This window comes from Scyliorhinus canicula, chromosome 9 (genome assembly GCF_902713615.1).
Source record: "Scyliorhinus canicula chromosome 9, sScyCan1.1, whole genome shotgun sequence".
Lineage (NCBI taxonomy): Eukaryota > Metazoa > Chordata > Chondrichthyes > Carcharhiniformes > Scyliorhinidae > Scyliorhinus > Scyliorhinus canicula.
Window position 1 is genome coordinate 30,973,131 of NC_052154.1, and position 18,058 is coordinate 30,991,188.

General features: G+C 45.7%; 1 protein-coding gene across 1 annotated transcript in view; it reads left to right on the forward strand.

Annotated features, from left to right (window-relative positions):
- The first annotated feature begins 452 nt into the window (after window positions 1-452).
- The window catches only part of LOC119970874 (polycystic kidney disease protein 1-like 2), a 129,640-nt gene continuing 112,034 nt past the window's right edge, over window positions 453-18,058 (forward strand). Inside the window, exons 1-7 of the mRNA XM_038805983.1 lie at window positions 453-744; window positions 5,531-5,692; window positions 6,485-6,623; window positions 7,658-7,878; window positions 9,093-9,479; window positions 14,146-14,253; window positions 15,772-15,821. Coding sequence (XP_038661911.1) covers window positions 453-744; window positions 5,531-5,692; window positions 6,485-6,623; window positions 7,658-7,878; window positions 9,093-9,479; window positions 14,146-14,253; window positions 15,772-15,821 — 1,359 coding nt within the window. The remainder of the gene's footprint in view (window positions 745-5,530; window positions 5,693-6,484; window positions 6,624-7,657; window positions 7,879-9,092; window positions 9,480-14,145; window positions 14,254-15,771; window positions 15,822-18,058) is intronic.

The following is an 18,058-nucleotide window of genomic DNA, read 5'->3' on the forward strand; positions in this document are numbered from 1 at the left end:
CGTCCAGCTGCTTCCTGGAAGCTTCCAGTATTTTTGCAATTGCTGGTGTCCCAGTTATTAATCAATCTTTACTTGAAGAAGTGTTTCTTGATATCATTCGTGACCTTGCCTTGACCAACGTCTTGCAGTTGTAATTTAGTTTGAAGTTGTGATCTGGATTGTTTTTCTGCATCTGTTCTGTGCTCCCCTCTCGTTCATCGGTTTAAAGGTGGCAAACTCTTAAGTTTTAGGTTTTTCCACTAGTTCCTCATCACAATGCCACTTGACACCAGGGATGAACAGCTAAATAAAATATGTAAAATACATCTTGGACTTTAATTGTCAGAAATCTGATCTATCATTGTAGTCTGCCGTGCATGAATTATCAGTAAAGAGGGGGCAGGGCCACATGGCTTATAAAATAAAGCTTGTGAGATGACTTCAGATCTTTGCACTTTGCTGATGTTTAAAGTATGGAGTTCCGAATGCTTTTCATTGTTGCTATTTATGCTAGTTATCGGACTGAAGCTGCACCTTGTCTGGACAATCAGAGCGAGTTCCAAAGTTCATGCTATGAATTTGTGTCAGTGAAGCTCAACTTCGCCAGTGCCCAGGGATGGTGTAAAGGACGTGGTGGGCATCTAGCCTTTATTAAGAACGCCGAGACAAATGGATTTCTGCAAAGCTACGTTAAAGATCTTGAGAAAAGATGGATTGGCCTGGCTTATTCTGCGCATGGTTTAATTCCTAAATCAACTGATAATGGTAAGAATGGAAATAGACTACAGAGTGTAAATTTAAGGACACTATGGGCTGGATTCTCCATTTGGGAGACTAAGTCCCCGTGCCGCCGTGAAAACGGTGGTTTTTTAACGCCAGGAAAACTGACGTAAAACGGCCGATTCCCCATTTTGCTGGGGGCTAGCAGGGAGGCAGCATGGAGCTCGCAGCTACCGATACGGCCCTGAGCATTTCTGGTTCTGTGGCCGCGCATGCAAACAGCGACAGCTTGCAGCGGCCGCGCTGTGCTTCATGGCGGATTCAGCCCGCGCACCCGGAACGCAAAAGTAGTGCCCCCCCCCCTTCGGATGCTCGCGCGCCCCGTCCTTCTCCCCAGTGCCCCCAGCCTCGAATGAAGCCCCTCCTGCCCGCGGATCGGCCCTCCCCTGACTGTGACGGCGCCGGACTGAGTTCGCAGCCCCAGGCGAGGTTCCAGAACGGTGTGAGCACACATAACCCACGCCGTCGGGAACTCGGCCGGTCGGGGACGGAGTATTGCGGGGCAGGCCACAGGCAATGGCCTGAGGCCGTAGATTCTTGGCGCGGTGTACTCCTCGGGGGCGGAGAATCAGAAAACCGGTGCCGCTCCCGATTTCGGCGTCAATACGGATTTTCCAGCCCATATCTCAGCAGCGTAGTCACAAATTAAAGGAAACAGCAAAAGAAAAGTGAGAAGAATAAAGGGCTGGATTCTCCGGTAACCCAACCCCGTGATTCTCGGCAGCGCGCTGTTCGCTGACAGCTGGATTATGTAGAACTATTCTAGCGTTATCTTTGCTATCCGGGTTTAAGGGGTCTCATCTCCGAACCCCCCTTCATGCTCTTTTTTTAATCACTAGTTATAATGATTAGCAATTCACAGTGAACTATTAACAGGTAATTATATGCAGTACACAAAATTCTCCACCTTGTGACGCCGCAAACATGATTGGACGGTATGGGGCCATACTCCGGTCCCTCGCAGGTGGCGTTAACGGGGTTTGCGCCCTACGCCCACGGCTGCATTCAAAATCGGCATTTGCATGCATTTAAATATGATTAATGGTTTGGACACAGTACGCTCCATCCTTCCGTGAAACTCCGCTCCTCTCAGGCGGAAGTCTCGTGGTTGGTTGTCAATTACTACAAATATTTACAGGCGTGGGCTGGACGCCATGGCTGCGGAGGGGGAGCGGGAGGCTAAAAAAACACGGATACCGTTGAAAGCTGTCAAGCTTGCTGGGGAATGGCTGCCCGGGCCGGAGGCAATAGTGGGTAGTGACTTGGTGCCAGGTACATGGACTGGGGTGTCCCCCTCGGGATCAGGGTAGCCTGGCTCAGACTGCCATTACTACAGTCTGTCTTTTAAACGCACCCTTTTGGTCCTACTTACAGACTCCTGGGCAGGCTTGAGTCTGCGGCCCAGGCCCTTAGGCGATAACTCCGGCTCCAGCGGTTAGATTTTTTAAAAATGTGTTTTTTAGATTGCGCACTGGGCCGGGAATTGCTCGGAATTTGCATCGGCGGAGTGCTGTCCCATTAACATGTCCTGAGTTGCTCCACAAAAAACATCCCAAATGAGAATGCAAACTGAACGCCGATCAGTCCCGACGTCAGCACTTGGGGCTGGATTCTCTGGTTGGCAATGCCGAAATCGTGTTCGGCGAACGGGCGGAGAATCCAAATTCCCGACGAATTCGGAAGCGGAGCTGTTTTCGTGATTCGCCGCACTTCCAGAGTGGCGTATTCTCCGAGGATGCCGCGCCATGTATCGACGGCCTCAGGCAATTGTCTGAGGCTCGCGCCCCTCCGATGCTCCGCCCCCGACCGGCCGAGCACCCGATGGGTGCGGGACACGTGTGGTGTCATCCATCGGGAACTTGGCGTGGCGAATGCGGACTCAGTCCAGCGCTGCCACAGTTGGGAAGGGCTGATCCGCGGGCAGGGGAGGACATATTCGGGGCTGGGGGCACTGTCGTGGGGCGTTCCGGGGCGCGCGAGCCAGCCGAAGGGAGGGACTATTTCGCGAGCCGGTTCCGCGAGCCCCTGCCAAGAAGCATGGCATGGCCGCTGCAGGCCGCCGTGCGCATGCGCAGCCACTGATCCGGTAATTCTACAGGCCGTATCGGCAGCTAAACGGGGTATAGGTGTCCGCTTTGGGACAGTTGTCCTGACGTAAAACGCCACTGTTGGGGACATAGCCCCATAATTGGAGAATCCAGCCCTTAGTCTCTGAAACGGAGAATTCAACCTCTCGTCTCCCAAATGGAGAATTTTGCCTCGTGTTTTAATAATAATAATCGCTTATTGTCACAAGTAGGCTTCAATTAAGTTACTGTGAAAAGCCCCCAGTTGCCACATTCTGGCGTCTGTTCAGGGAGGCCAGTACGGGAATTGAACCCGCGCTGCCGACACAGTTCTGCATTACAAGCCAGCTGCTTAGCCCACTGTGCTAAACCACCCCTGGTTTTATATGCAAAAGGAGATTTTCTAAAATGCTACCATTTTGTACAGTGAATTTAGTTTTGTTTCCATTATACACAATACAACCATATGTCATTCCTGTGTGGTTAACATGAAGAATGGAAATTTGGAGAAAGTAATGGTTGTCTAACTCATAGAGTTACAGTGTTAACTTAGGTTAATAATCAATTAGTTAGAATATAGCTTTCAGCATCAATTTATACAACAATATAGAATAATACAACACCCACTATAGCAAATGCATCGGATAAAAGCAGATGTGGCAGATGTTTCGAGGAATTTGCCAGATAGGATAACAGAGAGATAGACAGATGACATTTTTACTCTTTTGCAGTTCTTAGTTAGAACTGCTTATCAGTTAAGAACAGCTAGATTTTCAATCGGTAAATTAATCTGTAGTTCCTTTTTGTACAATAATTACTCATTGCAAATGTATGCCTTGGGTGTCTCGCTGTGTGCCCCTATATTTACTAAAACAAATGAATAGTAATAAAAACACAATGTAAGCATTTAAGCTATTTTTAAAAATATCCTTCCTGAATTTGTCAAATGCTGCAATTTGATGTAGCTTTGCACTAGATAAATGTAGCTTGAAATAAATTTCACCGTCATCACCTGGGTGGTAAACATTTGGAATAGATTGCAGCCTTTTTTTTAGAACCCATCCGACTTTCATTTCCATAACCAATGGGCCATCAGCCCAATCAGTTTATCGTCTGCATGTTGAAATTAAAAATTACTTTCCTTGTGTGTTTTCATGCATGGGGTGGAGCTGTGTGGCCCCTTCGCAGTGGAGATGTGGCTAGAAATTGCTGCGAGTCATTGAAAAGTCCAATCACTTCAGCAGGACCGAAGATCCTGGGTGCTGGTGGTGGGGGTGGGGAGGGGGGGGGCTGTAAAATCCCACCTGCAGGAAGGGCAGTAAAATCCCAACTGTGGGAGGGACAGTAAAACCCACCTGTGGGAGGGGCCAGAATATCCTGCCCATGGTGTGATAGCCCTGGTGGCAATCATGACTAAAGCAGTGCATCTTGAAGAGTGATGATGAATTTGACAAAAAAAAAATCTCCTTGTAGGTATTTAAATATTCAACCTGTGGAGCTGGCATCTCTTCCGCCTGCCGCCAGTGCGGAGTTCCTGATGCAGCAGAGAATCCAACATCGGGCAGCACCGAGGTCCATGCGCCATGCCAGCTGGGCACCATAGAGTGGAATTCTCCAGTACCCGGCGGGGAGGGGGGGTCCCGGTGGTACGGAATGGCGTGAACCACTCCGACGTCGGCCCGCCCCAAAGGTGCGGAATCCTCCGCACCTACAGGGGCTAGGCCGGCGCCGGAGTGGTTTGCGCCCCGCCGGCCGGCGTGGAAGGCCTTTGGCTCCGTGCCAGCCGGGGCTGAAGGGACTCCACTGGTCGGCGCGAGTCCACGCATGCGCAGGAGCGTCAGCGGCTGCTAATGTCATCCCCATGCATGCACAGGAGGGGGTTCACCTACGGGTTGGTCATCGCGAGGGCAGACACGGCCGACACGTAGGAAAAGAGTGCCCCCACGGCACAAGCCCGCCCGCGGATCAGTGGGCCCCGATCGCAGGCCAGGCCACCGTGGGGGGCACCCCCCCCCCCCCGGGGCCAGATCGCCCCGCACCCCCCCAGGACCCCGGAGCCTGCCTGTGCCGACTGGCCCCGCTGGTAAGGGACCTAGTCTGATCTACGCCGGCGGGACTGGCAAAGAACCGGCGGGACTTCGGCTCACCGTGGGCCGGAGAATTGCCGGGGGTCCGTTGCGAGCCGCCGCCAACCGGCACGGCGCGATTGCTGCCCCGCCGAATCTCCGGTGCTGGAGAATTCGGCGGCCGGCGGGGGTGGGATTCATGCCCCCCCACCCCCCGGCGATTCTCCGACCCGGCGGGGGGGCCTGAGAATCCCGCCCATATCGTCTTCACTCAGATTTAGCAAAATGTCCATTACATTAGTGTCAACTTTCACTTCAATTTATAGTTGACATTTATGTTCTTAAGTAATTGACAACAGCAAAATGACTGTGTTTAGTACAAACTGTTCACTAGTAAATGTCCAAAATCGTTATTTCCGGATAGCTTCAGAAATCTATTCTTAACTTAGGTGGGAAAGTGGAAAATATCCAATCACAATTTCTGACTGTTTTAAGTGTGTTGTGCCCAATGCCTCGGAACTTCTCCCAAGCTGACAGTTCTTCTGGAGTTTTAACATTTAGAAAACCTTGTTCATCGCTTAAAACAGCAACAGGAGTGATTTCTGTGGAAAAATAAAATTCCCTTATTTCTGTTCTCAGCTCTTACGTGGCTGGATGGATCTGCCTCATCCTACCAAAGTTGGCTATATGGAATTCCATCCTCTTCTTCAGCAGATTGTACCTATGCTTACATGGACAACACATACCTGATGTGGGCCATGACCAATTGCAACAGCATGTTTTCTTTCATCTGTGAATTTGGTATGAATACTTTATGATTCCAAACGACGTTAGAAGACCTGATTGAAAATGAATGGGAAATGGACTCTTAGGTTAGCGTTTTACAGGCCCTCACTGGTGGATTTGCAGGAAAAGTTGCCCGTAAAATTCTTCAGATGACCTTCCTGCAGCCTAATCACCCACCCATGACCTATCGGGTATTTTTATGGGATGGGCGGGGGAGGGTGGTTGTAGCGGTAGGGGCAGGGGGGTGGAATGGTGTGAGAGGCCTAGTGAAGCCCACCTACCCTTGCTTCTTTCAGGAAACCCACCTGCCCTTGCTTCTTTCAGGAAACCCACCCGCCTTTGCTTCCTTTGAGCCACTGAAGGCCTGCTTCCCGCCTGGCCTCATTCTTGAGGCTAGTGTAAGGATTTGAGGGATGGGGGAGTGCCTGGCAGGTTAACCTGGTGAGGCCTCAGGCAGGATAGGGTGGGGCACCCCCCTTCCTCCCTCATGGTCCCCCGCCTTAACAAACCTAACATAAATCAGTCCCGCTTACAACACATATAGGGTGGATACGTGGGTTTGAGTAGGGTGATCATTGCTCGGCACAACATCGAGGGCCGAAGGGCCTGTTCTGTGCTGTACTGTTCTATGTTCTATATGTTCTATTTACCTTTGGAAATACATGTCTGAAGTAAAACAAGCTAATTCTATGCCATTTGGATCTTCCAGCTGCCAGCAAATAATAGCCATTACAAATTGTGATCAGTAAAGCACTTTGTGTGATTTTTAAGAATTTAGTGTGTAATGTGAAGTCATGCTTGGTATAGACTCCCAGGTGCCATCAGTCTATTCGATATTCCACATCATCATCCCATTGGAATGGCAGCTCAGTCCAAACACTGGAACATTTTCATGTACAGTTTCTACAGGAGATGGCAAAATATATTCCGTTGACCGTCAAGAACAGTGAGTAACTTCCCATTACTTGAAAACTGCCTTTGTTTATTTAGAATAGTATTTCACTTTTTGGAGTATTGCGGACATAGCCTTGTTTGTAGGAATGATGATGAAGCTTGTTTCCATTGTAGACTGACCACAAGAAAACCACCTTTTTGGTCCATTTTCTTTACTCTATTTCCCACCTTGGCACCTCCAACGCTGGTGAATGAATGTAAAGGGAAACTGGTGTGCTGGAAAAAAAATAGAAACTGGAAAGGAGGAGAGAAAGAAGGAAAGGTGAGAGTTAGAAAGACAGCAGTGAGAGGGAGGGAAGAGTTGAAAATTCAGAAAGAGAGGGATAACAATAAGGTGTGAAAAAGGAGGAAAGTAAGAAACAGACGGCAGTAAGACAGAAATAGAAGCTGATAAATTAGACAATGAGTAATACAGAATTGAAAGAGGAGAATGAGTGAATGATAAGGGAGGCACAGTAGCACAGTGGTTGGCACAGTTGCTTCACAGCTCCAGCGTCACAGGTTTGATTCCTGGCTTGGGTCACTGACTGTGCGGAGTCTGCACATTCGCCTCGTGTCTGTATGGGTTTCCTCCGGGTGCTCCGGTTTCCTCCCACAGACCAAAGATGTGCAGGTTAGGTGGATTGGCCATGATAAATTACCCTTAGGTTAGGCGGGGTTACAGTGATAGGGTGGAGGTGTGGGTTCAAGTGGGGTGCTCTTTCCAAGAGCCAGTGCAGACTCGATGGGCTGAGTGGCCTCCTCTGCACTGTAAATTCTATGATTCTGATCATTAATTTTTCATGTGGATAGGATCACCTTGACTAGATGAATAGGAACAAACAAACATAATAATGCACTGACCTCCAGATAAATCCAACCCTTTGTTAAAGAAAATATCATATTGCTGTATTCTTACTGAGATATTTGCACACCTGCACTTTTAAATATTTAACCTTTGATGAACCGAAAGACTAAGTAAATATATTGATTTGTTCTTGGTGTCATTTGTATTTCACCTTTGTTCTTGTTTGTACTTTTAATTAGATCATTCACGGTAGCACACCTGTACAACACATCCGGTGTTTACTCCACCTCCACTGAATGTAAGACCAGCAAAGGCTACTGGACTTTTCACAAGACCAAAATTATATTTGAGCCAGTTGACAAACCCAATGGCTTGCAGTGTTACAGCCCGAGTGTACTGGACACCACACTTAACTGCGAAGTTAGATATGGAGACACATTGTGGATTCAGGCAGGAAATGGTACAACTTATTCCTGGTGTCAAACTGAAAACCAAAATGACTAGATTTGTTCAACCTGTTAATTCTTTCTGTGTTTTATTTTTCATTTCAATTTTAATTAGCGGCAAAAGGCTATTTTGGCGACCAGGAAGTTTTTAAAGGATATTTTTATGTCGCACTCTGCTCGACCTCACAGCCATCTCTTGACTCTTCCACTATTGCTAAATTACCTACTTCTTATCTGACCGATATCCAGTACCGGACAAGCAGAAATTTCTTGAAGACTGAAGCCATTATTTTTGGCCTCTGCTCTTAACTCAGTTCTCTAGCTATCATAGAATCATAGAATCAAAGAATCCCTACAGTGTAGAAGGAGGCCAATCGGCCCATCAAGCCTGCACCTACCCTCCCCCCCCCGAAAGAGCACCCTACCCAGGCCTATTCCCCCGCCCTATCACTGTATCCCTATAACCCCTCCTAACTCTTTGACACTAAGGGGAAATTTAGCATGGTTATCCACCTAACCTGCACATTTTTGGATTGTGGGAGGATACAGGAGCACCCGGAGGAAACCCACGCAGACACAGGGAGAAAGTGTAAACTCCACACAGATAGTCACCCGAGGCCGGATTCGAATCTGGGTCCCTGGGTGTTGCGAGGCAGCAGCTAACCACTGTGCCACCCTGCTGTCAATATCGAATCTGTCCTCTCCCTGGCAACTGTCTGAAATTGCCATGATATTATTAAATATTAAATGTCATACAAAACTGGAACGTTTGCAGTGCAATACCACAGTAGATTATGCTGGATTCTCCAGTGCCCCAGACGCATGTTTCTCGGGGTGTACCATTTGTTGGCAGCGGGATTCTCTCTCCCTGCCACATATCAATGGGATGTCCCATTGAAGCTACGTCTCTCCATAGGGAACTCTGCAGGGGTGATGGGCTTCCAGCAGGAAAAGAGTATCCCAAAAGCTGGAGAATTCCAGCCCATGTAAGAGATTTTACTGAATAAAGTGAAATTACTGAATGAATCACGATGCTTGTTTTGGGTGCAGAAGGCTGCATGTGAATTATTTTTGATTTTAAATTGCATAGCTTGAGCTGAATTATACACTTAATTGATATAACCTGCAAAGGATAAATGTTAAAATGCACTAAAGAAATTTTAGTAGTATAGCTGTTTATATGTGTGTTATATAATACAATTAAATGAAGAAATGTTCCCCCCACTAGGTTTCAATCTGACCTATACGGTATCAATTGGAAATACCATTCTGAAAGAAAACACTCACCTACCAGGAGTTATTCCTATAGACCAGTCTTCACAGACCCTTATTGGACCAGGTCAACATAATGTGACTGTTCATGCAGCAAATAGCACCATCGAGACAACTCAGAACATTACGATTCACCTCCTTCTTGAGATCAGTGGTTTGGAGGCTGTAATAGAGTCACCTGCCCTGCAACTGGGCAATAACGTCAGCATAATTGTCTCCATATCTCAGGGTTTGCCGATAAGTTTGCAATTTGATTTTACCGATGCTTACAACATTTTGACGTATACAGTGGAAAGTGCTAATGAAAAGCTTCCAGTTTATAAGTTTCCGATGCTCAAGGAAGGTAAACGTTTAATCGTTGTTGGATTTTGTTTTCCAGAAGTATATTAATTGTAACATTACACTGATTGAAGTGCATGATAGTGTACCACAGGACATCCACTTTTTGCAGTTAAATGATTTATCCATCCAATTATTCCGATTTTTGAAGTGGTTTATGTCCAATAAACTGAAACGTAATTTGTTATGTCCTCCTTTGGAACAAAAGAACATAAGATATAAGAGATGGAAAAGGCCATTTGGCCCCTCAAACCTGCTCCATCCATTCAACAAGATTATGTTTCCCAACTCCAATGTTCTGCCTGTCTCCCACAATCCTTCACCCCCTTATAGATCAAACATCTGTCTAACTCAGCCTCGAATATATTCAATGGTTCAACTTCCACAGCTCCCTGAGGTTGGGAATTCTGAAGATTAACAACCCTCTGGGAGAATAAATTCCTCCTCATGGCCACCTTAAATGGGAGAACCCTCAGTTTGAAACTGTGCCCCAATTCTATTTTCCCCCATGATTGGACACATCCTGTCAGCATCTACCCCATCAAGAATCCCATTTGTTGCAATAAGATCATCATTTATTCTTTGAAATTCCAATGAGTACAGGCTCAACTGCTCAACGTTTCCTCATAAGACAACCCCTTCATCTCAGCAAATCAACCGAGTGACCCTTCTCTGAATTTCTTCCAATGCAGGTATATTCCTCATTAAATAAGAAGACCAAAACTGTACACAGTACTCTGGGTGCAATCTCACCAATGTGCTGCAGCAAGATATCTCTACCTTTATACAACATTGGCCTATTAAGAAAACCGATATCCCATTTACCTTCTTAATTACTCACTCTAACCGCATACTAACTTTGTGATTCATGTACAAGGCCGTCCAGATCCTTCTGTACTTCAGCATTCTGCAGTCCCTTTCTATTTAAACAATATTTTGCTTTTCCGTTCTGCCCTCCGAAGTGGACAACCTTATGTTTCTTTTCCACTCTTGTTTTTGGGGAAGGTGGGAGAGAAAAATCCTGTGGGAGTCCCAAAAAACGCATTGTGCCATTATGCCGGCAGGATTGCCTGTTTCGATTGCCCCATTCCCCACCCCCCCCCGCCCCCCTGTCAATGGCGCAATGGGTATCCCAATGTTGAATGTTGGGATCCCCATTTGAATGTATTTAAATATAATTATCAGGCTTTTATGCTTGAAAGTTCTTGCTGTTAGATTGTCCATTCACGCCGATGTGAGTGATGACAGATCCCTCATGATGCGCACTTGTTGGGCAGAACCCACCGGCGGAGTGCAGCTGAGTACGTTCCCCAGGGGGAAGGGGTGTCCTGCCTGGGCAGTATCCTGGCACTGACCCTGGCACCGCCTGGGCAGTGTCAGGCGGCAGTGGCAGGGAACAGTGTCGGGGAGGCTATTAGATCCAGGGGACTTGTGTGGGGTGGGGGATGTTCCATTGGGAGGGGGTGGGGGTGTCTTGTGGGTGCCACGCTGTTTTTCCCACCCCCTGGACCACTTTGTATAGAAATAAGAAAGTTTCACCCTTTGTACCCTCCTCACAACTTGGCTTCCTATCTTTGATTCATCGGAAACTTTGGCTGCGACACAGTCAGTCCCTTCATCCAAGTCATTAATATAGGTTGTAAATAGTTGAGGCCCCTGCACTGATCGCAATAGTACTCCACTAAATATAGTTTGCCAACCTGAAAATGACCCATTTATTCCAACACTGGTTCCTGATGGCTAATCCTCTAGACATGCTGCTACATCACCCTAATGACATGAGTGAGCCCTTATCTTGTGCAGTAACCTTTTATATAGCACCTTTTCAAAAATCTTTTGGAGATCCAAATACACTGGTTCCCTTTTATCTCCCTGCTTTTTATATCCACAAAGAACTCTCATAAATTTGTCAAACACGGTTTCCATTTCACAAAACTGTGTTGATTCTGCCTGTTTGTACTATGACTTGCTGAATGTTCTGCTAATACTTCCTAGATAATGTATTCTGGCATCTGTCCTGTGACAGATGTTAGACTGACTGACCTATAGTTTCCTTCTTTCTCGAATGGTGGCGTTATATTTGTGGTTATTCAATTCCCTGCCATTTTCCCAGCAGATCGGGAATTTTGGAAGGCTACAACCTATACAGCCACTATCTCTGCAACAACTTCTTTTCAGGCTATTCGATCCAGGGGACTTGTCAGCAATTAGGCCCATTAGATTTTTCCTTGTGATCGTGATTATTTTAACTTGCCTCCCTTTTACCCCCTGATTTGCTTCCATTCTTGGGATGTTTTTTCTGAGTTCTACCTTTAAAACAGATACAAAATAATTTTTCAAAGTGTCGGCCATTTCCTTTTTAAAAATAAATTGCATAAACCTTCTATGATGCCTATTCCCACCTCTGTAACATTGTCTGACTCCAATCATCACAACTTATCTGCTGCTGGAAGCCTTATTCATGACTTCGTTGTCTCTTGATTTGATTATTTCAATACATTCTCGGCTGTTCTCCCACCTTCTGCTCCCACGCTCTGCTGCCCCAGCATCAACTTGCACCCAGTTTCTTTCCCCTATCACCTGGACCTCTAAGCTGCATTTTATCTCTATTTAACAAAGCCTTGATTTTATAATTCCTACCCTTTTTTTCAAATCTCTAATTAGTTTTGGCCTTTCCTATCTCTGGAATATCCCAATGAGATACCTGCGCCCTTCTAATTTTGGCCTTTCCAGCAGCCCCAGTTTTAATTGGCGGCCATGCTTGCAGCTGCCACAGCCCCTATGCTTTAGAATTCTCTCTCTAAACTTCCTTGCCTCTAACTAGCTTTCCTCCTTTAAGAATTATAGAGTCCCTACAGTGCAGAAGGAGGACTATCGGCCCATCAGGTCAGTACCGACCCTCCGAAAGAGCACCCTGTAATGTTCTCTGATTGGGTTGATGTTGAATCTTGATATTGTAGTGTGAACAAAGAACATTAGACTTTTCTTTATAAACCAAGTTATTTATTACTAACACTACACTAACAAATTACTAAAATGTCTAAGATCAATACAGTTGGAAATAATGGTCTAACACTACCTTACACTATGATACTACGGAGCTACTCTAATATGCGGCTGCTACAAACTCCTTACTGAGACCTTCTCCTGGAACACATGGTGCCACTAGGTCACGTGCCTGCATACTCGCACCACCTGCTGGTCGGATGCTGGAACTACAACAGTCATGCATATACTATTAGTTGCCTACAGATGATAATACAGATGACAATCTGCCTATCAGCACACACACCCTAGCCAGGCCCACTCCCCCGTCCTATTCCCATAACCCCACCTAACCTTTGGACACCAAGGGGCAATTAAGCATGGCCAAGCCAACTAACCTGCACATCTTTGACACTCCTTAAACCTACTTCTTTGAACATCTGCCCTGATATCTCATTTTGGAAATTGATATCAAATTTTGCTTGATAAAGCTTCTTTAAATGCTTTTGAGCATTCTGTTACATTAAAAAATACTCTATAAATATTGTTGTTGTTCCTTTGGGTTAATTTGAATCCCATTGAATGTTGAAGTTGTTACCTATTTAGCAAGTACTCATTCGGCAATGGCCCATTCAAGGATCTGTATCTGTGCTAAGATACTGGCCGCTTCATCAAATGGAATAGATGTAAGAAACAATGAGAAAATGAGAAGGCCCTTTCTCCCTGAAGGTAAAGGTAAGGTAAAGCCACCACAGTCCCAGGTGACCATAGACTGCTTTCCCCTGTTATGGGCCAGGGTTTAGAGGACCCCAAAGTGTATCATGGAGTTCACCTGACCCACAACTTTTAATAGATTGTGGTTATGGGGAGCACACGGGCCTACCTTACAGGTGTAATGCTACAGAGAGTTAAAGTACTTTTAAATTAAAACAATGTTTATTTATGAAACCAGTTAACACTTTATAAACCCACAGTAAACATCTTAACAACTATCAACACCAATAAATCCCCCAAAGAATACAATACTCTATAAGTAACTCTTAATCTTTCCTTGCAACATCCATAAGACAAAAAAAAAAACATTTTACAGAAAGACATCAGGTTTAACTTCTCTACAGAAACAGGTATTATTTTTAAATCACCAAAGGATCTGGAGACAGTTTTTAGATTGCAGAGATAGAGACTAATACACCATCTTGCTGTGACTGCAGCTATCCAGCTCTCAAAACGAAACTAAAACACACCCTGTAGCAGACAGACCAAAGCAAAAGTAAAAGAAGACAGACAGCCCAGCTCCACCCACTCTCTGACATCACTGCAGCCATCCAATACACACCCATTTCTTAAAGGTACACCCACTGCAGCTATTTTAGAAACACCCATTTCTTAAAGGTACTCGCACATGACACCCCTCTGAGGAGGAGAGCTGACCAGTGGTGATTTAACCTGTGGATCACCACACCTCAGGTGAGGAGAAAGGTTAAGAAGGCAAGGCCTTCATGAATAACCTTTCCCCCTACACCTCAATCCTGAATATTACTTGTTATCGGCAACAAGTTTCAGAATGGGTAGGCTGGGGAGGAAAAGAACAGGAACAAAATAAGAAGGATTTAACTTTGAAGATGTTATTGAGCATCCTGATTTTCAACTTGTCATTGTTCTATTTTTTCCTCTGCTGATTTCAGGTACATTTCTAGTGACAGTCACTGCTTCTAATACCTTATCAGTTGTGCAGCTTGTTGTTGGACATATCACTGTTACATACGATTTGGGAGCCTCTGCAATAGCACAAGGTAAGCATTTAGACGAGAAATGTGGTGAATAGCTGAAGATTTTGCCGTTGAAATTCAAAATCTTTCACCTGATCTGAACATTTGATGTGCAGAAAAGCAATCAGGGCTGCCTGTCCTCTATACAAATACTCATGGTTCGGGGAAGATCAACCATCAGAGGTAGCCAAACTGCAAGGAAAAATAAGTGATACATTCCCACCCCTCCCATCGCAAGAACGTCACGGGCCAGACGCTGCCAATGGAAAAATCCATTGACCTCGGTTGGGATTTTCCGGTCGCCAAGCGAATGCGGCTGGAGATCTCCAGCTGCAGTCTTTTGTTTCCTTAGTGGAGAGGCTGAGCAAGTGACTGGTGAGAAAGTCAATGGGGTGAATTCTCCTCCTGCCCAGCCGCGGACTTCTCGGCGGTGCACCGTCGCGGGCAGTAGGATTCTCCATTCCAGTGGCTGGCTAATGGGATTTCCCATTGTAGCCACCCCATGTCACCAGGAAAGCCACGAGTGGGGGTGTGCTGCCGGCGTAACGGAGAATCCCGACAGCGGAGAATCCAGCCCATGATCTTCTGTTGGTTAGCTCATTAATTATATATCCGCAAGAAGCTTGGTGAATCTCGAGGCAAGGCGGGCCAGAAGTTGCCTTCTTTGCCATTACGTCATTGAGATCCTAGCACCATGTTTATAGACCACATGGGCTTAATGCAGGACAAGAGCTCTGCATTACTTCTCCAGAGTTCTTGCAGCCACAATTCACACTGGAGAAGCTGTGAGCAACCACATCCTGGGACATACAAGGGGCATTGTGTTTTACTCATCTCCAGATAAGACACCCAAGGCTGGGCCAAGCTCTTTGTTGCTGTGGTCCATGTTCACTTGATCTTCTAGATGCTCTGGATGGAATCACCCCTCTGCAATTTTACGCTTCCCCCACCTTGCCTCAGAACCTGCCTAGCGGGCAGTCTAAACGTCTGGCCGTGGGCATGCGCAATATGTCTGCTTGTGCATATCAAGAGCTAAGACATGCTAACATCTTGGGGTATGGGCCCTTGGCTTAAATATTTAAGACATCAGCCTTCTTTTTTCCTAACTAACATTTCCATTTGCCGTTTAATTTATAAGGTCACCTTCCTAAAGAAAGTACATTCATTGATTTGCTGTCTCACAGTAGAAATATGTTGGAAATTCAGGCTTTGGTAATGAGTATTCTAATATTTTTCAATACTCAAAATATTTTCAGATGTTATGTGGACTTGTGTAAATCCTGTACAGTTGGACCTTAAGCATCTCAACCTGCCGATGTTGGTAAAATCTGAAAGCAAAAGAACAGACGCTAAAGGCTTTCTGAAAAATAATTAATTTCACTTAATATGCAAATCACAACAGCTGCTTACCGTCTACTTAGTCTGACCTGAAGAATAGGATTTTCCCTTTCAGCAGTACCTTTGGAATATTGTACAATAGTACTAAAGCATTAAACCTTTTTTAAATGGTTATTTCATGAAAAGGAATTGTTCCTTTTACAGATTCACAAAATACAACGACTAGTGCCAAAAGAAAAAGAGCTTTGCCTGATGTAAGTAATTAAAGCTGATCATATTTTTAGCTAATAACAATTATATTCTTTTGAGCAGAGGAGGTGATTGTGCCAGATGCAGTTCTGTGGTTAGTTGGTTCCTCATTGTTGGTACATATTCTATGGTTAGTTCGATGGATCATCCATGGTGCCAGAGAACTGTGCATTATTGTAGGGTGGATTTCAGATAATAGCAGCTCCAAGGCCATCCCCAGTTGGGGGGGGGTTATGACCACCTTGTGGAACATAGGAACATGGACATTAGCAGCAGAAGCAGACAATTCAGCCCTTTGAGCCTGCCCCGTCATTCAATCTCTTCCTGGTCTCAAATCTACCTTCCTGCCTGTTCTCCATATCCCTTTAACCAATTTTAAAATCAGAAATATACCTATCTCCCTCTTGACACAAACTCCACCGCACTATGGGGCAGCGAGTTCCACAAATTCTCCCCTCTCTGCGAGAAGTAGTTTCTCCTCCTCAGTTTTAAATCTACCGCCTCTCAACCTATATCTGTGATCTCTGGTTCCAGATAGCCCCACGAGGGGGAACATTTGGTCTATGTTTACTTTATTAATCCCTTTCAGTATTTTATACCCCATGATCAGATCCCCTCTCATCCTTCTAAACTCCAGTGTGTATAAGCCTCAGCTGTTTAATCTCTCATACATCAATCCCTTCATCCCGAGAATCAATCCGGTGAACCTCCTCTGAACTGCCTCCAATGTCACCACATCCTTCCTCAAATAAGTAGACCAAAATTGGCCACAATACTCCAGATGTAGTCTCACCAACACCCTGTACAATTGCAACAACACTTCTCTACTTTTATACTCCAGTCCTTTTACAATAAACACGATCATTCCATTTGCCTTTCTTATTACATTTTGTACCTGTATACAGACTTTTTGATACCCAGGTGCCTCTGCCCAGACGCATTTTGAATCTGCTTTCCATTTCGATAATAATTTGCCTGACAATTGTTTTGGCCAAAATTAGTGCATCTTCCTTTACCTCAAATTGCTGCCATTGTAGCCTTGGTATCAGATTAAGGGAGGTTTCATCCAGGGTTCCATAGGATTGGACCTGGATTGCGTATGAGCATTACCTGGGGCTCTGCTGATCCCATTGCATCAATTAGATTTTCTTTGACAGATGATAGCCAGGCTAAACCAATGTCCAGTACTCTGGCCATGGCAGGAATGAGTACTGTGTTGTTTCTCAAGCTGACAGTACATGTGGGCCAACTTGTCCAAATGCAACACATAAGGTGGTTCTTAGAATCTGGCTATTGTGCGTGGGGGCCTCACGGTAGCATGGTGGTTAGCATCAATGCTTCACAGCTCCAGGGTCCCAGGTTCGATTCCCGGCTGGGTCACTGTCTGTGTGGAGTCTGCGCGTCCTCCCCGTGTGTGCGTGGGTTTCCTCCGGGTGCTCCGGTTTCCTCCCACAGTCCAAAGATGTGCGGGTTAGGTGGATTGGCCATGCTAAATTGCCCGTAGTGTAAGTTTAATGGGGGGATTGTTGGGTTACGGGTATACAGGTTACGTGGGTTTAAGTAGGGTGATCATTGCTCGGCACAACATCGAGGGCCGAAGGGCCTGTTCTGTGCTGTACTGTTCTAAATTCTAAGGGTAACCTCAGTCCTAGATTGTTCCTCAGGGCCAGTGTAAAGTATGTAGTGTCCTAGGTGAACCTTGTATAATAAGACCTGAGTGTCCATGTACACCAGTCACTGAAAATAAGCTTCAGGTGCAGCAGGTGGTAAAGAAGGCAAATGGTATGATGGTCTTCATAGTGAGAGGATTCGAGTACAGGAGCAAGAATGTCTTGCTGCAATTGTACAGGGCCTTGGTGAGACCACACCTGGAGTACTGTGTGCAGTTTGGGTCTCCTTATCTGAGGAAGGATGTTCTCAATGACGGGGGAGTCCAGAACCAGGGATCGCTGTCTAAGGATACAGGATAAACCATTTAGGAATGAGATGAGGCACCATTTCTTCACACAGAGCATGGTGAGCCTATGGAATTCCCTACCGCATAAATCAGTTGAAGCCAAAACATTTATTTCTGCATATCTATTGTAAAAAGGGCTTTTCACAGTAAGTTCATTTGAAGCCTACTTGTAACAATAAGCGATTTTCATTTCATTTCTATTCTGGTCAATTAGTCCTGCACTCCTGCCAAGGCCAGCTTCCTCCAGCAGCCAACAATAGCCTATCCCCTGACAGATCTGTACTT